This window comes from Diplotaxodon limnothrissa, linkage group LG23, assembly GCF_057381915.1.
Source record: "Diplotaxodon limnothrissa isolate DT_005_m linkage group LG23, D_limnothrissa_male_GT1.1, whole genome shotgun sequence".
In the NCBI taxonomy this organism is placed as follows: Eukaryota; Metazoa; Chordata; class Actinopteri; order Cichliformes; family Cichlidae; genus Diplotaxodon; species Diplotaxodon limnothrissa.
This window is the reverse complement of record NC_140617.1, coordinates 16,907,297-16,927,773: the sequence shown is the minus strand read 5'-3', so window position 1 is coordinate 16,927,773 and position 20,477 is coordinate 16,907,297. Positions and strand designations below refer to the sequence as shown.

Here is a 20,477-nt window from a genome sequence, read left to right as displayed (position 1 = left end):
TACAGAGTCAAGACTAGTGACTAAAGGGGCAGTTTGGTTCTCTCTGCAACAAATGCAAACTATACAGTACAAAATTAGTTGAAATGATGAGTAATGATGAAATTTTAGGAAATAACAGTGATTAAACGCTCTCTAACCCCTAAACATATTTAGACTCAGATCAGAAATTATTTATTGAGACTAAAGCATAACCACTGTGAAGGGAGACTGGAATCTCTGTGTGTAATTATGGATAAAGGCTTGACACACATACTGTCCGCAGCAACTTTATGAGAAGATTCAATACATCCCTGAAGCCACGTCAAGGCATTAAGATTCTCATTTAAGGAGTGCCAGAGCACAACATTATTACCCACAGCATGCTACTCTGATTACTAAAAAACAAAATTACCTTCAAATAACAGCATGATGCTACAAAAGAGTTTGACACTGAGACGCGGTTCACTACATGCCGCCACTTCCTGCATGCGTAGGCTGTTCACCTACAGCGCCTATGCACCTGAGACAGCATGGCATTTCAGATCAATTGCCATGGGCTGCGTTTGCCACAGATGTGTGTGATCCCACGTCTCTCAGGTGGCTTATTATAGTATAAACCTAAAATGTGCATGTAACAGCTCACCTGAAGGATGTCTAGAAGAACAGAAAATATTATTTATAGTCAGATCCTGAACCAGCCATGTGTTAATAAAGCTGTTGTTATTATGACACTATTCACTTTTTCTGTGCCATGTAATGCTGGAGGTATTTATTCAAAGTTAATAATACTTATCAAAAGATTCAGATATAAGTCTAATACAGAGATCTGCCTTATTAATAACTGTAGTTTGACAATGCAGTAATGTAATGTAGAGGATCGTTGCGCATCTTGTATAGGGATTAGAACGCCTTGATGCTCTTTCAGCCAAAGTCCATACCTCAACCTGTTTGAGACCTTAATAGAGCTGCGCATAAACATGTATATGCAGACTTCAATGAACTAAAGCAACGTTGTAAAAAGAGTGGACCAAAATTCCTCCACAATGACAATGACTGATAAAAGTCATACAGAAAATAGTTACTTTAAGTTGGCTCTCAGCATTCAGGCTGAGGACTCAGCGATGAGCTAAAGGAAACGTCCAAGTCCTTGACACCAGGAACACCACTATCTGCCAATTATGCAGTTGTTCTTATAACATCTCCCTGTGTCCTTCTAAATAAATACATTTTAAATAAATTCTAAATAACGTTCATAGCTGAAACAATCATAGCTACATCCAACACCATATAAGTTTATTTGCCTTGAAGCTAAATTTGACTACATTTTCCTGCCTACCTTAGTTAATCACATTTACACAATTCATTTAAATATTGTCCTCCTAAAATATTTAATTTCAGAAAGGGAAACTATGACAATTCTAAACTCCAGCTGCAGAAAAACTAACTCTGTCCAAACCTTTCAGTCACCAGACTGACATTGCACCTCTTCTTAAATCCCTAGAGTAGTAGTGCATTGACTGGCACTAGAGCTTCACATGATATTGGCAATACAAATTTTTTATTCAATCAAACTCTACCTGAAAACCCCAAGCTTGTAATCGTGTTACTGTGAAGACAGTCTTCATATGGGGAAAAGCTGACAAGTTCTAAGAGCCTCAAGGCTTTACTTTAACAGCAGCATCACAAGAGAAAAGCTGCAGATGAACAGGCCCCTTTAGTGACTGTTGGCATCGCTGGTCCTGCCATCATGTACATAAATAGAAAAAGAAATGATTCATGTTGATTACATTGAGGTAAAAACAGAGAAGAGCAAAGAGAGAAAATAATGACAATGTGCTTAATTAAAAGGAGACCTCAAAACAGAAGGCATTCATTTCAAACACCTTCAGTCAAGCCAAAAAGAGTCTTCATCGAAAGAGAGTAAAGACTTTCATATCTTCAGGTACGCTTAGCTACTGCCATGAATTAGATCTCATTTTTTTGCAAATACTGCATACCTTACTCTCAGCTCAGACAGGTGGTAATACAGTGGCTTGCAAAAGTATTCGGCCCCCTTGAACTTTCCCACATTTTGTCACATTACAGCCACAAACATGAATCACTTTTATTGGAATTCCACGTGAAAGACCAATACAAAGTGGTGTACACGTGAGAAGAACGAAAATCATACATGATTCCAAACATTTTTTTACAAATAAATAACTGCGAAGTGGGGTGTGCGTAATTACTCAGCCCCCTTTGGTCTGAGTGCAGTCAGTTGCCCATAGACATTGCCTGATGAGTGCTAATGACTAAATAGAGTGTACCTGTGTGTAATCTAATGTCAGTACAAATACAGCTGCCCTGTGACGGCCTCAGAGGTTGTCTAAGAGAATATTGGGAGCAACAACACCATGAAGTCCAAAGAACACACCAGACAGGTCAGGGATAAAGTTACTGAGAAATTTAAAGCAGGCTTAGGTTACAAAAAGATTTCCCAAGCCTTGAACATCCCACGGAGCACTGTTCAAGCCATCATTCAGAAATGGAAGGAGTATGGCCCAACTGTAAACCTACCAAGACAAAGCCGTCCACCTAAACTCGCAGGCCGAACAAAGAGAGCGCTGATCAGAAATGCAGCCAAGAGGCCCATGGTGACTCTGGACGAGCTGCAGAGATCTACAGCTCAGGTGGGGGAATCTGTCTATAGGACAACCATTAGTCGTGCACTGCACAAAGTTGGCCTTTATGGAAGAGTGGCAAGAAGAAAGCCATTGTTAACAGAAAACCATAAGAAGTCCCGTTTGCAGTTTGCCACAAGCCATGTGGGGACACAGCAAACATGTGGAAGAAGGTGCTCTGCTCAGATGAGACCAAAATGGAACTTTTTGGCCAAAATGCAAAACGCTATGTGTGGCGGAAAACTAACACTGCACATCACTCTGAACACACCATCCCCACTGTCAAATATGGTGGTGGCAGCAGCATGCTCTGGGGGTGCTTCTCTTCAGCAGGGACAGGGAAGCTGGTCAGAGTTGATGGGAAGATGGATGGAGCCAAATACAGGGCAATCTTGGAAGAAAACCTCTTGGAGTCTGCAAAAGACTTGAGACTGGGGCGGAGGTTCACCTTCCAGCAGCACAACGACCCTAAACATAAAGCCAGGGCAACAATGGAATGGTTTTAAACAAAACATATCCATGTGTTAGAATGGCCCAGTCAAAGTCCAGATCTAAATCCAATTGAGAATCTGTGGCAAGATCTGACAACTGCTGTTCACAAATGCTGTCCATCTATTCTGACTGAGCTGGAGCTGTTTTGCAAAGAAGAATGGGCAAGGATTTCAGTCTCTAGATGTGCAACGCTGGTAGAGACAGACCCTAAAAGACTGGCAGCTGTAATTGCAGCAAAAGGTGGTTCTACAAAGCATTGACTCAGGGGGCTGAATAATTACGCACACCCCACTTTTCAGTTATTTATTTGTAAAAAATGTTTGGACTCATGTATGATTTTCGTTCCACTTCTCACGTGTACACCACTTTGTATTGGTCTTTCACGTGGAATTCCAATAAAATAGATTCATGTTTGTGGCTGTAATGTGGAAAAGTTCAAGGGGGCCAAATACTTTTGCAAGCCACTGTATACATGTGAATTCAGATGCACAATATACAGCAGGAACAATAAATCTCAAATGTCACCAGTTTTCTAAGTAAAAATATTTCTTTTTTTTTAATATATTTTTATTGATTTTATAATTGAGTAGCATACAACAATCACCTTCAAAAGGAACACAATAGAAGGTGAACGGCAAGTCAACAATGTGGTGATACATCATACATAAATGTCAAGACAGAGTATACTTCAATTAAGGTTGTCCATCAGGCTAACGACCGGCTGCCAAATCTTATCAAACACACTCTCTCGGTTAGACAGGGTAAACCTGATTTTTTCCAGGTGGAGTACATTTCCAAATGCTCTCAACCACATTTCGAAGGTAGGGGGTTTATCAGACTTCCAGCAGAGAAGTATCAGCTTTCTAGCCACAAGTGTGGTCATTGACACAACCTGCATCTCCGTCTTGTCCCTTGCCCATCCCAGTTCACACACCCCGAACAACGCTGCAAAGGGGGTACATGGGACCACCCTGCCAATGGCTTTGGACAAAAAATCAAACAGATGATTCCAAAAAGGCCGCAGCCTTTGGCATTGAAAGAAAAGGTGAGATAAAGTTCCTCGACCACTTGAACACTTAACACAGAGGGCTGAGACGTTCTTATATATCTTTTCCAGTTTAGTGGGAGAGAAGTGCAACCTATGCACAACCTTAAATTGGATCAAACAGTGTCTAGCATTTACAGAACTACAATATACATTCTTAATGCACTCTTGCCAAAGATCATCAGGAACATCCACCCCCAGTTCTTCCTGCCACTGCTCCCTAAAAGTATCAGAGGAAGGACTGCACATATCCAGTAAGGCCCTGTAAAAGCGGGACACAGCACCTCTAGTATAGGGCTCAACCGACATGAAGCTGTCAAGCACTGGGCTTCGAGGAATCAGACCGTATCGTGGAACAGATGCTTTGATGAAATGTCTTAACTGTAAAAATCTGAAAAAATGTGAATTAGGAAGATTAAATTTCACCCTCAGTTGTTGAAAAGATGGAAAATATCCATTAATGTAAATATCTTTGAGAGAACAAATCCCTCTTCCCTGCCATGACACAAACGTGCTGTCCTCCAGCCCAGGCCTGAAGGCATGGTTGTTACATAGCGGAGCATCCAAATACATTTTAGGAGCCTTTAGGAGTCCAATAGTTGGTTCCAAACCTTAATTGAATTTTGAACCACAGGATTTCTGCCATATAGTGTATTCTTCACTTTTATCGGGCTATTAAGCAGGGCCGGGAGACAAGTTTGTCTACAAGATAGGTGTTCCATCATCAACCATGCGGGTTGTCCTTCCAAACTAGCACCTGGAGCACACCTTCGCCAAAAAGAAAAAACATTTAAGTGTGCAGCCATATAATATAACCTAAAGTTTGGGAGTCCAAGGCCACCACAAGTCTTATGTTTAACAAGATGTTTTCTGGAAATTCTAGGAACCTTACCCGACCAAACAAAAGAGGATACAATAGATTCCAACTTCTTAAAATATGACTGGGGAACGCACACTGGAATTGACTGAAAGATGTACAAAAATCTGGGCAAAACTACCATTTTGATGGCATTAATCCGCCCCACCATGGAAATTGGCAATGTGACCCAAAACTCAATATTCTTCTCCAATTGTTTAACTTTTCTATCCCAATTTTTCTTTAAAAGCTGTGACACCTTACGCGTGACTGTGATACCGAGACATTCAAACATATCCAGCGCTATTCTAAATGGAGTACTATGTAAGTAAGTCATGTCCACCCCGTCCGACAGAGGCATGAGTTCACTCTTTGTCCAGTTTATCTTATACCCCGAGAGAGAGCCAAATTCGTTAATAAGTTGCAATAGTGGACAGATCGAGGTCTTGGGTTTCGACACGAATAAGACAACGTCATCAGCATAAGCGGAGAACTTATGAGGAATACCCTGATGCATAATCGGTTGTATATCAGAACTGAGCCGTATACGGGCTGCTAAAGGTTCTAGGGCCAGGGCAAAAATAAAAGGAGAGATGGGATCTCCCTGACGCGTGCCCCTGTGCAATCGAAAAGGAACCGATACATCATTATTAGTCCTCACCGAGGCCATAGGTCCTTTGTACAGAATTCTAATCCAATTAATAAAAGAATCACCAAATCCAAATTTGGATAATACAGTAAACATATACGGCCACTCGACCTGATCAAAAGCCTTTTCAGCATCCAAAGCTATTACCACAGAATCATCCGAACACCTAGCAGAACTATATATGAGATTAAACAATCTACGCAAGTTAAAATAAATGTAGCGGTTAGGGATAAACCCTGTTTGATCCGGGTGGATAAGTTTAGCAATATGATCCTTAAGGCGGTTTGATAAAACTTTCGTTAATATCTTGGTCTCAACAGAAAGGAGAGATATAGGTCGATAGGACGAGACAGACATAGGATCACGATCTTTTTTAAGAATCAACGAAATTACCCCATGATATAATGAACTTGGCAAAGAGCCAGACAATTTTGAGTAGTTAAACATACGCAAAATCAGAGGAGCTAGCAATGAGGAGTAAGCTTTATAGAACTCTGCTCCAAAACCATCCGGTCCAGGGGCCTTATTATTTGACATCTGTTGAATAGCTGTCTTAATCTCATCTAATGTAAAGTCCGCCTCCAAATCTGCAACTGCCTCATCATCCAATTTCGGGAGATCACACTTTTCCAGAAAGTCCTCAATTGACGACTGACTCGCAGAACTCTTAGAGCTATAGAGATCACGATAGAAGTCTTCAAAACACTTGTTTATTTCTTGGGGGTTTCTAGTGGTCTGCCCATGCTCGTCATTGATTGACAGTATTGTTTGCGATGCTTGTGTTTTTCTAAGTAATCTTGCAAGCAACCTATGAGGCTTATCACCTAGTTCAAAGAATGTTTGCTTACACTTAGTGATTTGAAGGCAAACTTGTTTGCTGAGCAGAGAACTATACTCGCACTTCAATTTAGTAATTTTGCCCAGTAATTATATATTGGGAGAGGACTGATAAGTTTGTTCTAGCTGCAGTAAATTTAACTCAAGATCCTTCAAAGCCATTTCCTGGGATTTACGTTTAGCTGCAGAGAACGAAATAATGTGGCCTCGAATTACTGCCTTCATACTCTCCCAGAGAATTGCATCGTCAACATCGCCTTTATCATTATCATTAAGAAAATCCAAAATGTGCTCCTCTAATTTCTTATGAAAGGTCTCATCTTTAAGCAGAGTTGGGTCAAAGCGCCAATCCCGTCTCTGTAAGGTAGCTAAACCTGCAAAATCCAGATTAATGGACACAGGGCCATGGTCAGAAATCAAAATGGGATGGTAGGTAACATCCCTCATAATATGAACAAGTTTAGAGTCCAGAAAGATATAATCAATACGGGAGTACGACCCATGAACGGAAGAGAAAAAGGAGTAAGCCCTGCCTGTGGGGTAGAGTAATCTCCAAGTATCCACCATGTTCATGTTTTTCAACGCACTCTTCACAGCATGACTGGATTTAGACTGTTGGGTATGGGCCGATGCACTTTTATCCAAGCGGGTGTCCAGTACCAGATTCATATCCCCAGCTATTACAATATGAGAATTATCCACATTTGGCAGCAGCTTAAAAGTCCTTTGAAAAAACTCAGGGCAATCAAAGTTAGGACCGTATACGTTTACAAAGGTGACAGGTAAGGAGTTCAAGAGACCTGTAAGAATGAGGTACCTTCCCCCTGGATCCGCAGTAACTGTGCTTTGACAGAAGGGAATATTCTTCCTGAACAAAATTGCAACCCCTCTTGCTTTAGCTCCAAAATTAGCATTGTATGCCTGACCCAACCAATTGGCACGGAGCACTGACTGAACCTTGCGTTTAGCATGCGTCTCCTGTAGAAAAATTATGTCAGGTTGCAATCGTTTAAGGTGTGCAAGAACTTTAGCCCTTTTTACAGGATTACCCAGGCCTTTCACATTCCAACTAATCAACCTCAGTGTAGACTTATTGAGTGTATTTAACATAAATGCTACTTATCCCAATTCGACTAGCTAACCAGTAGTCATACACTCTGAAATTACCACGTTTAAGCTTGTACCACCATAGAACAAGAACATCCAAACATAAAACACAAAAAACAGTCCCACCAAAAATGAGGGGCCCCCCCCATCGAAGCCCGTCTCCACCCAACATACCCAGTAGGAACATAGTAGTAGCTACAATCCTTCCCGTAACCCATCCCGCAGCCCCACACCAGCAAAGAGAGATTTATAAGACACTTTATAAGAAAGAAAAAAAAAAAAAAAAAAGGCGAAAATTCAGATAAATTAAAATACGAGAGCCATATAAACCATATATGTGCGAGCATTACTAGGCTCCCATACAGCAAATCAAAGAATAAACAAGGACCCTGAGGGCATATATTGTCCACATTGTAGGGAGCAATATCAGCAACAATACTGACCCAAGCTATATGAGTCCACAGCAACACGCCCAGAAGAACAGCAATAATAAGGCTTATACAGAGAAAACATATAATCGAGGACGTAAACCGTTGTGTTGGAGAGCCCTACTCATCCGACCCCGCGGCCAGTTTCTGGTCCAGGAATTTTTTGGCTGCCTCCGGCTTATCGAAAGTCTGTGTGACCCCGTCCATCGTCACCCGAAACCGAGCCGGATGAATAAAGCCGTAGCGTAGATTGGCCGCCCTGCATCGTTTGCGGATTTCTTCAAACTTCTTGCGCCGTGTCAGCACCTCCGCGGTCAAATCCGGAAAGATAAAAACTTTCGCCCCATTGTACTGCAGCGGAGCTTTTTGTGCTGCCATCCTCAAGATACGCTCGCGGGTTTGGTAGTAGTGCAGCCTTACAATTAAAGGACGAGGCCAGTCCCCGTCAGCTGGCTTGGGGCCCAGGGCACGGTGTGCTCTATCCACCACGACCCTGCCCGGAAAATTCTCACTCCCCAGGAGCTTAGGAATAAGCTCAGAAACAAAGTCCAGCGGGTTCCCTTTCTCTGTTCCCTCCGCGACTCCAAGGATCCTGATATTCTGTCGTCTGGACCGGGACTCGAGGTCATCCAATTTTTTGTGATGTAAATCGTAGCCTTTCTGGAGCGAGTCGCAGAGCGCCTCTAAGACGGCAATCCTCTCGTCATGCCCATTTACAGCTTCCTCAACATCATGTATCCTCCCAGTTACCGCGGAAAGAGCGGCCTCCACAGCATTCATCGTGGTTGAGATAGCAGTCAATTTGCTATCAACCGAAGCCTCCAATCTAGTGATTGCACTCATTATGTCGGCGGACGTCGGGTTAGCCACTTGGGAAGTTACGGGGCTAATTGCACTCGGCTCCCCAGCTAGCGCGTGCCCGTTAGCTACACTAGCTGGTTCACCTCCATCTTCTCCGATTTTCTCAGTCTTTTCACGGACTTTTGGAGCCTTAGGCTTCGTCATTGTTATAAGATATATCCAAACGTCAGAAATCAACAGAAAGGTGTCAAAAAAACAGATGGGTATAAACAGAAAATTACAGGCTGGTGCGGAGCTCTTCCAAAAAACATCCTACGCCATTGCTTGCTAACCACGCCCCTCAGTAAAAATATTTCTAACCAACCCATCCAGTCCACACATACAATGAGATCAAATGAAAGATTTCGATAAATTAAGTTATGTGAAAAAAATAAGAAATGACAATGACAGTATTGAACACGCTAGCTGAAATGTATTTAATACTTTGTACAAAAGGATTACATTACAGTATTTCAAGACACCTCCTGTATGGAGAAACTAGTTGCATGCATGGCTCAAGTGTAATTTTGGCCCATTTTTCCACACAAAACCGTTTTACACTCATTCTTACGAGCCATGGCAGTTGAGTTCATTTCTTCTTGTTTTCTTTGAAACAGCTGTGTGTGTTGATTCCAGGTCTTTGTGTAGTGCTCAACGAGTGGTCTTTGGCTCTTGAACAGGTCTTCTGATAATAATCTTTTCACTCCTGTGTGTGAAATGTTGCACAGAGCACCTATGAGTTTGGCGGAACAGGGTTAGGGTTGTTGGTGAAATGATGTTCTTTCCGCTTCTTGATAGTGGCCCCAACAGTGTTCACCAAAATCTCCAGTAACCTTGCACTAAGAAGCAGGATTGCTTTCTAATTACTGACAGATTTCAGCCAGTGTATGACTTTCCATGCCTTTTTGCACCTCCCTTCCTTCACATGTTACAAATCCATACAGTGGACCTCAAACTCCATTATAAACTAGTAACCAGCCTGAACATGTCAACCACGATTATGGTTTTTAAACATAGATGTGTCACATTCTGCTGGAAGTTATCCTCCTAAAATCTGATCCTAAAAAGGTTTTCAGTTAGCTTTAGATTTACTGGCTGTCAAGGCCTTACCACATGACTCATATAATATTATCACTCATCACTCAGTGAGTCCTTATAAACCCAACTAAATCTGTTGAGTGCCCACTCATTTAATTCATTAACTTGTTGCTCTCTTTTGAGCATTATGGCATTTTTGTGGCTGGACTGATGTCTGAGAAAAGTACTGGCATACATAGATCTAGATATGAAATTGAAGATGATATAAATACACCAACGTTGTACTAAAGCTGAGAATATTTAGAAGGTTGATGTATATTAAACACGCTAATGTTACATTATATAAACATTAAAATGGTGGAAAAAGGGGAGACAAGAGGACTGTCATATCTGCCATCACATGAGATCAGGCTACAAATTCGAGTTCTGCCTGTCTCCTCAAAACAGAAAATAGGCCACTTCCTGTTCAACACAGCCACTGCATGGCACTCTTTGACAGTAGAACACAATACATTATATAGGACATGACAACACAGCTTCAAAGGGAATTATTTAGTACTCAGGGTTTGCAACAGATAATTTCCTGTTGCGCACTGTATATTAAAATATGATTGTTACATACAGATTGTGTTTATAATGCACAGTTTTTAATGTATCTTGAGTTGTGCTTGCTTTTTAAAATGTTTTGCTGTACTCATCCTGTTTAATCTGTCTATAACACTTGTGTATTACCGACTCGTGGAAACAGTTTTCAGGAGCTTTGGGGAAGTGGATTTTCAGTGATATTGTAAGTTAAGATGTCTAATCAATTTTCTGTTTTTTTTTTTTTAAATTAGATGTAGTTAAAGCGTTTAGCGAGGAGAATGATTTGTTTTATATCAAAATCACAAACTGTTGTTCTCAATCCAACGAATAATGGACTAAATAAATACCTTCACTTTAATGAAGACAAATTTTGAAAAGGTAAAACAGACGTTTATCACGACTGCCATCATCATTATGAACATGGTTTCATTGTTTTGCTCAGCTACTTCTTCGATCTTTGATCTTCACATGTGACCATTACATTAGACGGATAACATAAAAGTATGTCTCTGAATGTTTTTGGATTCTATATGACCCAATTTGACGATGATATATTATGTTCTGGTAACAGTCTAAGTAATTTCCTTGTTAATACCATGTGAATGGCTGTCAAAGTCAGCAGCTGTTCCACTCCCTGCTCTGTCTCAAGTGCCAAACCCACATGTATTGATCAGCCTTTTGTGATGGTAGCACTTTTAATTTGGTGCCCTTAAAAAGAGGAAGGTGAAGTGGTTGTTGTTACTGGAGCTATTGCTATTTTTCTTTACAGAAATTACAGGTTTGTTTCTTTTTAGGAAACCTTGAATTTAACAAATGGGATTTCAAGTTGGATTACCTGAAACTGATTGAAAAGGCAGATTGTTTTATTCGTTTGTTCATTTGTTATTAACACTGCATTTGATGTTGAATTCACATTTCATTTCTGAGCGAGAAAAGAAAAAGAAAGAAAGAAGAAAAACAAGACTGTAAATCAATATAAATGAGGAGTGTTAGTTATTAGCAAAAATGTAACCTGCTTGTATCCTCAAGGCCAAAGCATTGAGCACTGAATGTTAATGCGGGTTTGTTTTTCCTTTTAAAGCCTGTCATGCAACTAAGGAAATGTGACCACAGGTGAGCTTATGTTAATTAACGAAGTACTGATAATAGGTGGAGCCATGTCTTTCAAAGAATGTCTGGACTAACTCTTAGAGATACGCTGAGAGGTCCTGTCACTCAGGAGGACATCAGAGTACAGCTGCTGCTCCTATGCATTAAAATGAGCCTCCTGAATGGTTGGATGTACCCAAAAGTGTTTTTGTACATCTAACCAGGAGGAGAGGAGACATTGTGGAAGGGTCGTGTCCCTCACTTGGTTAGGCATCCCTTAGTATCCTCGCTGGAAGAGCTTGAGGTTGTAGCTGAAAAGTTCGCCTCTGTAAATACTGCTGCCCCTGTGACCAGGACCTTGGTAAGAGATAAAAGATGGTTTTATGGATGTTACAGTGAAATTCATAGAACATAAGTGAGCAAAATTTGGGCTTCAATGCATCAATTTATTAATATTTAATATAATTAATGTAAAAGACAACCACTATCACCACCAAAATAAACTAAAACTTTTTTAAAAAGCTGGCCAAGCCTAAAAGCTGGTAAAATAAGAGCAAGTCAGTTTTGTGGCGTCTTCACAGTAGGCACTGCCATAACAATAAAATTATTCTGTAACAAAAGCACTAATGTAACATTCAGTAAAAAAAAAAGAAGAAGCAAGAACACAAAACAGCGATCTCGATACTCTAACTACCTTAACCACAGAAGAGAAAACTAGGATGACAAAGACAGCGAGAGAGAGAAAGAAAGAGGCTCTGTGACATAGTGGAAAAGTCAAGGATGTCTTTACCTGATATCCATACAACCTGATATCAGCATATCAAAGCTCATCACCTGGTTGAAGCCTTGTCTGAGCTTTCCAAAGGGAATGTCAAACATGAAAGAGACGGTGTTTGAAGAGTTAAGGTAGAACTGAGCTCAACTACCAGCTCCTTTTTAAATTGTCATTTCAGTTGGTATGGACTTCTGAACTACTTGAAACTTAAGAAGTAGCCTTGAAATGATGAAATGCTGCCATGGCTCTGTATCCAAGCTTACAGAAATCTGATGCTTGCATTCCTACACTGCTGGTCATTGAACAGAAATTGTGTGTTTACGTAGGCGCGTGGGTGTGTTTGTCTGTATAAGTACACGTTGTTGTACTGCTTATAAGTTTAAAATATGGTGTTCTAAGATGGATTGATTCATTCAATCAACACGCATCACATAGATAATATATAAATAAATAAGATAAATGTCAGCTGGCAAATGCAATCTTAGAACTTTTCTTGAAACAGTTTCAGCAGCAGCTACAATTTCAGCTGTGTGCAGGCAGGGCGTGGACTCAGATGCAGGACTCGGAAACGGGAAGTTAACTGAAAGCGCAGCTTTATTTACTGGAACATCCGTTAATTTCACCTGAAGACGGGGGCGAGACAGCGCAGAGAAGGTCAGGGTGACGTTAACGACGCGACAAAGAACTGAAGGAGACGCTGACATCAATACACAGAAAGATAACGATGACGTGGAAGCACAGCTGACACGGATAATCAAGACAGGGGAGGAGCAAAGACCACCTGACGTACACTGACGGAGACTAAGTAAAACAGGGAGTACACAGAGACCCAGACTGGAAGGGGAGAGAGAGAACACGGAGGAGCACGAGGGAGAGAGGCAGACATGACGGGCAGGAAAAACAAGATGGAATAAAGGACAAGGGGAAGCAAGAACTCACAGTACAACATAAACAGACACACAGAGGGAGACACAAGGGGGAACCCTAATAACCAAAAGCTAAACTGAACAACCTAGGTACTATAGAATAAACACAATGGACCTGAAAACACAAATACTAACACCAAATGACAGAAAATACAAGACAACTCAAAACACTGGGTCAAAAGGACCCAGGACCATGACAATGACAGCGATCTATGATGGATGCTTAGTGGAACACAGGGGCATGTGTGAATGTAAACTTCCTTATTCTGTAAGTAATAAGACCCACTTCTACACTCGTGCCAAATAACCTTATTCTAGCTCAAGTAAGTAAGGAGTCAGTAAGCCATCAAGGTTGTACTTTTTAGACCACTGGTGCCAGACTCGTTTTACTCTATGGCCCGTGGACAGCATGATTTGATATCAAGTATCATCCTAGTAATGTTTTGCCAGTTTCCCTTTTCCTTTGAAAGTTCAGATAGAACATCCGTTTCTTTATTCTTTTATATATTTAATATTTTATTTCAAACAAGAAGGAGCCAACAAAGGTTGCTCACTACTTTTATAACCAACTTTTATTGACTGTACCGGTTTTTGTCCACCATAGCAGGTATAAAAACACCTCAAAGGCAGTGTTTCAAATCAATATATTAAGAGTTTCTTTGGGATTGTTCTTTTACTTAATCTATAGGATGAAGTGATGGACAATGACAGGGGTTAGTGTTTTTAGGGACAATCTGCTGCCAGCACAACAAGAGTAATGACAAAGGATCACTCAGCTTTGAATAATTATAGTCAGGCACCGTGTTAGGAGTGACTGACTAACACAGTGTGTTTGTGTATTTGTGTGTGCTTGTGGGAAAGAACTTTAGGAGGAAATGATGATTAATGAGTGAGCAGACCTTGGGAAGGACAGGCTGCCAGTGGGACAGATGACAGAAGATGAAAGGATAGGAGGAGGAGGGACTGAGTGGAGAGGTGGACAGAAGTCTATAGAACCTCTCATTCTGGCAAATGACTGTTGAATGCTGACACTTACATTAGCACTCAGTTCCTCACCATGCTATTTATTTTCCTACATTGCACTGATTGATGATACATCATTTCTTAATGCCACAGCCACTGTTAGTTGGGTTAGAAGGCAGGTTGCTATTTTTGTAACCTCCTCTGTAATGAAACTATACTGCTTCTCCTGGAATTGATTCTTCCACCTGGGCTTTTCAACGAATTTTTCTTAAAAGCAAATGTAGTTCACTTTCTAGTTCCCTGATTAACACACGTAATACTCAAATTTCTGGTTTTGCTTGTTTATTTGTTGGACTGATTTCTGAACAGCTTTACTTCAAGATAAAAGTGGAATTCGTCTACATGAAAGACATGAAACATTATGCCTGTGTGAACTGATGAGAGACGCTGAAATTGAGGCTGATTGATGCCCCTGCTATACAGGCATGATTAGGTTTCAGTAGTTAAGCACAGAGTGTCGACCTATGTATTAGCAAAACCGCTAAAAGAAAGGAAACAAAGGGCTGATCCAGGCATTGATACTGTATTCTCTCACATTTTAATAAAAAAAATGTAATATAAATTTTGTGCAAAAAAACATGTCATACAATATCATTCAAAAGTGGAAACTAATTGATTGGATTTTATTTAGAGGCGAGAATTGAGATATTTCTTTGCAGGCAACATGAATTTTATTTCCTTGTTTAATTTAGGTGGTTGCATTTGTCATTGTTCATAGTGAAATTAAAATGCATCTTATTTAAACTGAACAAAAAAAATGAATTGTAGATGTATCTGAAACTTCAGTTTGGTGGCAGCCCTACTTACTTGTGCACAATAAAACCAGAAATGTCAAATACAACGATATATAAGGACATAAAGACAAAAAACAAAAAAAAAAACTCCTATGTTTGCAGTGTTTTATGATTGTTGTGCTTGTGATGCATGGCTAACTAGAGAAATTATTGGAGAGGGCGGGTGTGATTTTGCTGCCACAGTGTAGATAATTGTGAGTCATCTAAAAGCAAACGCAGATACATTTGCCTTTGCAAGTGTTTCTCACACAGAAGCAATTTGAGAAAAAAAACACTAGAAATATGCAAAATACTTATTGAATGATCTATATGTCATTATAACATTTCCCACAGTTCTAGCCTAAACTTGGAAGTAACAGTAAAATGTGTTGTTTCTTATTCCTGTTATAGCTGGAATCTTGTTATATATATAGGAGTCTACCATGAGTATATTGGGACTTTTTTTTCTTTGAAAACCTTAGAAATCCATGATGTACTGTTGCTTTCTTATAGCAGTGGGTCTTATGAATTGGCATGAGATGAGTCCAGTGTGGTGCAGTAGTGAGTTGGCATGCCACTGCCTCAGATTATGCTATTCTTTAATCCATTTGTTCCAGGCACTCATATGAGGACTCCAGTCAGCAGTCTCAAAGAAAAGACTCCTCTTCACTCTCATCCACTGGGATAACACCATGGCTAAAGCACAGGCACCCTGAGAGGCAGTTGCTGTCTGCTACACACATCATACTCACACACATACAGTACTTGTGTAGTCCTCTTTCACACAGTCTCCTGGGAGCCAGACACGGGGAGACCATCCTAGTGTGAAAGCTCTTGGTTGGGGTCGTCTGAGAGAAGAAATGAAGTCTTATGGTTATGTGTTGATGCACACATGCATGTCTCCTTGAGTCAGTACACAGATGTGTATGTGTAGTCTACCTTTACTTGAACTTGTGTATGTGTGACATAGAGCGAAGTGAGCTGGAGCAGTGTGACCATATTTGGCATTTAGTTTGAGCAGAGAGGGATTGAAGTGCTGAGCCAAAGATGCTTGACTGCTGACCCTTTTATCTTTCACTGCTTCTCTCTTTCACACATTGTCAGACTTTAGAGGTATTTTATTTTTTCCCACTAACTAAGTAATTAATGTTAGTTGTTAACAAAACTACCTGTACTGATATAAGAAAAGCCACAATATGATTCAGCATGTTAGAATCTATGCTTTGTATGTGTTTGGATAGATTAAATCAGTTACTTTATTGGCTAATCTCTAATTTCTTAGCAAGTGGGGGCTAATGCCAGTGTTTCAGGGCTTCTGGCATAGCCAGCAGATATCTACATAACTATTATCCAGGCTAAGATGTCCCATCCCATGGGGTGGGCATTGTTTATAGTTTTACTATGAATGTAAAATATATTTTAACATTTAATAGGAAATAGTTGTCAGACTATATGCAGTTATTTCAGTAGTGCGTCCCACTTTAGTTCACAGACTGTGAAAACCTGCATGCAGCCAAACACCTCTGCATATATTGGTCAAGAGAACAAAGATCACAGTAAGCTGGAGACTAACAAGCTTCCAGTAAAGAAACATCTATTCCCTTGCCTACAGACTAAATATTCATAATCAGTTTTCAGTTTTTAGAGATTATACATTAAGTAAGGTCTGTGCAAACTTTGTGTTTCGGGTTCATAGCAGTTTGTGTGTGTGTCATTTATTGACAATGTGATGCCATAGGTGTTGACTGGGCTCCTGCAGCCGTGGTAACAGGTGTGAATTTATACACTGTAATTGGCAGATGAAAAACAAATAATTGAATCTGTTGAAAAGCTCACAAATGCCTGACTGAGTAGAAGTGGGTCCCTGTGTGAGCAACTGGGGTATATTTAAAAAATATTTTCTTTGTCTGCAAGAAATATAAAGAACAGAGACTCTCACTCAGATAATAGCTGTGTTGTGTTTGATCGTTTTGAAGAAAGGATTTTGATCATCATTGATTACAGTAAATATTTTATGCTAGTGTTTTGCAGCATTTATCTAAATTTATATGACATTTATATGTCTCTTTACATGGCCAGTTCATCTTGCATTGCCTGTAGATAAGTGTTAGGTGGATGGGTATATTAAAATATTCAAGGCATCTCAAACGTCACGATTCAGTTTCATTCAGCAGTCATTGTGTATGATATATATAAATTAAACAAAGCTTCATGGCCTTCAAATGAAAGCTGTTTGTTATAAAATGACATTTTTTGAAATTGTAGTCCCGTTTTGCACTTCATAATTACTGTTTGCTTGCAACCAAAGCTGTCCTGCTTTGTTATGCTAGTCTTTCTCACCAATCAAGCTTACTGGCTACCAGATTCCAACATTTCTCTATTTTGCCCAAAAGAGGAAAACAAAAACATTTGTTATTATGAATAAGCTTTGCTTTGGCACTGGAGGTAGAAGAGCAAAGTTTTAAAAACTTAGATACCCTTTAGATATGCTCGATATGGGAGGAAAGGAGGGAAGGGAAAATGAAGACTGTTAGTTATCTTTCTCCCCTTATTTCAGTTGGGTCACAGAGAATCAGTTGCTTCCATGCTGCATCAGTCTTTCTGCTGTGATGGTAAATTAAGAAGTTGTGAAATGGCAGACAGCCTCTCTGTTGCTACATCTAACCTCTCCAGCTTCTTATGACTCTGAATACAAATGAAACTTAAATGTGTCTTGGTGATTATGTGTGTGTGCGCGTGTGCATGTTGTCTTTAATACGACACAGACTCAGGTAATTAGCAAGATCTCACTTTGTGATTTCTCAGTCAAGAGTCAATTAGTCTAGTGGTTTGTGGATGAGCCAGCGTCAGTCCTGTGGTACGGGGGAAAAATTGTTAATGTGTTTGTGTAATGCGAAAGGCGAGATGGCATATTGAGGAGTTTGACAAGTATTCATTATCTCAGGGCTACCCAGAAATCTAGGAAATCAAATGTGGGTGACACATGTGTCTTAAACATAGAAATACAAAAGCCACTATACACTAAACGAAGTCCTAAAAATTTCACAAGAAACTAAGTTTATTCATATTTTTAGCATCGACAAAGGAGTTGTTGAAGTTGTTCTTGCTAGGCTTGCCATCAAGTTCCAATGCCTTGAAGACTTGTTGTATGCCTCCAGAGGAGCACTTGCATTTTCAACAATTTTCAGCCACCTTCAGAAGCAAGCCTCTATGACGTTTCGCAGAATCTCTTTCCCAACTTCGCTGCAGACCGTGCAGATTCTTTCCTCAAACTGTGACAGGTTAAGGGGCTTAGCATACAGCTTGCTTTTGATATAGCCCCACAAAAAAAGGCATGAGGTGTAAGGTCAGAAGAGTGCAGAGCCCATTCAAGTGTGATGGCCATGAAGCTTTTCAAACTCGTGCTGAACTGCAGTCGGGGACTGAAAAACTTCTTGCCAAGCAGGAATTTTGCAAAGCAGCTCCAATGTCAACTGGTGAGCAGGCAAGGGAATGATATCCTTTGAAAAACTGCAGAGCCTAAGCTGTCATATGCTCATTTATGTCCTCTTTAATGGACAATTGTTTTTGGTCTATATCATTTGACTTTTCTCTTGTTATTTCAGTTATATTTGAGCTACCCTAACAAGTCCTGTTGTGCTCAAAAGTGGACGTCTTGGCTTTTCCAATGATATCTCATGTGCTTGGGTGGCCACTGTCAGCTCCAAATAGGCAGGACATCTAAAAAAAAAAGATACTTGTTTCCTCAGTTCTCAGGAGGATATGCTGATGGCCTCAAGTCTCTCTGAATGATACCTGGAACAAAATAGAAAAAAGGAATTGTGTAGTGCCTTTTGGGACACCCACCCTCCAGTAGGCACAGGTTTTGGCAAACTGTCATACCTTAAAATTTATCGATGTCATGTCTTTAATGTGCAGTCTTCAAGAAACATGCTGTCTGTCTAACTCTGAAATCTCAGAGATTAGTCTCTACAGTAATTTCATTACTGATTCAGTATTCAAAAACTGATAAATTGATAAAAGCCATGCATCTGATCCAGTCTTTCATCACTGCACTATTAAACTGTTTTTTTAAACTCCCAACTAGACTTGGAGTTTTTCAGCGATGTTTTAGTAAATTAATCCTCAATTGTCTTTTCCCATTAAACATATTATGTAGGTCACCCAGTTTCATTAGTCCAACTTACTTTTACTCACTTAGTAACTTATTTTTTTAATAGATAATAACATTTAAAAAAACAACCCTATGTGGTCATTGATATTTACACAAATTATGAGAGTAAGGGCTTCTAAAATGTCATTATAATGCCATATAATTAAGAGGATTTCATTAGTGGTCTACATACTATGTTTTATTTTCTACCCAACCAACAGCATCAGGTTGAAATCACAGGAGCTGATGTCAGTTGAAATCCTGAAGGTGATATCTATTCCTGGGCTCCATTTATTCCTTTCAGAGTTTTTACCTCCTGTGGTGTTCCTAACAGGGTCCCTTTCTGTCTTAGCGGCTGTCATCCTGGCTTCCTTGCAGCTCTAGGTTTTGGTAATGAGCAGCCTCAATACTCATTGCCCCCTCATTACAGTCATGGGCCTGCTAGAATTGCAGCTTCTTTTTCTTCTCTTCTGGATGTCGCTATCAAAGAATCCACTTGCTCACTGCTAGACACAGGTATGCTTCTGGCAGGCTCTGTGACATATCTGGGTATACAATATAAAAAAAATCAGTATCTAGTATGTACTGAATCTATTTTACATTTCTTCTCATTTTTCTGCTGTCTTTGTACCTTATTATTTTTTGTTTGTTCTCCCAAAAATATTGGAACTCTTTACCCCGTGTGTGGTTAATTAGTCTTTCTTTGCAAAGCATAAAACAAAGATCTGAGGACCTCGTCAAACTCTATTAGGGAAGAATAGAGAGCAAGATGTGTTTGGTATAGGAAGAAGTTGCTGTCTAGTTCTACAACAAGTACTCTTAAATTAAAATGAAGGCAGTCTTCTTTGGTTGAAACATGACAGTCAACTGTAGTTGAGAGCCAGACAGCTACAAAGGAGATTCAGGTATAGGTTAAAATGTCCTTCACAATATTCAGGACAGTAAAAAATATTATGAAAATTAACTGAACCTTTAAAACGTAGTTATATACACACATATCTTAGTGAGGACATCTTATTGACATAATGCTTTCACTAACCGCTTACCCTAACCATCAAAAGTGAATGCCTAACCTTAACCCTTAGCCTAAACCTAACCATACCTCACAAAGATGACTAAACATGTACACATAAACACACACACACACACACACACACACACACACACACACACACACACACACACACACACACACACACACACACATATCCCCTGGGTTTTT

At 40.0% G+C, this 20,477-nt stretch overlaps 1 protein-coding gene across 11 annotated transcripts in view; it reads left to right on the top strand.

Annotated features, from left to right (window-relative positions):
* The window catches only part of nlgn1 (neuroligin 1), a 265,801-nt gene that overhangs the window by 31,775 nt on the left and 213,549 nt on the right, over positions 1–20,477 (top strand). Inside the window, exon 4 of one of the 11 annotated variants that reach the window (XM_085348823.1) lies at positions 11,736–11,747. The exons of 9 other annotated variants lie outside the window; for them this stretch is intronic. In XM_085348823.1, the coding sequence (XP_085204949.1) occupies positions 11,736–11,747 (12 nt within the window). Of the gene's footprint in view, positions 1–1,905; positions 1,922–11,735; positions 11,748–20,477 lie in introns of all 11 variants that reach the window. One more of the 11 variants, XM_085348824.1, reaches the window with a different exon arrangement.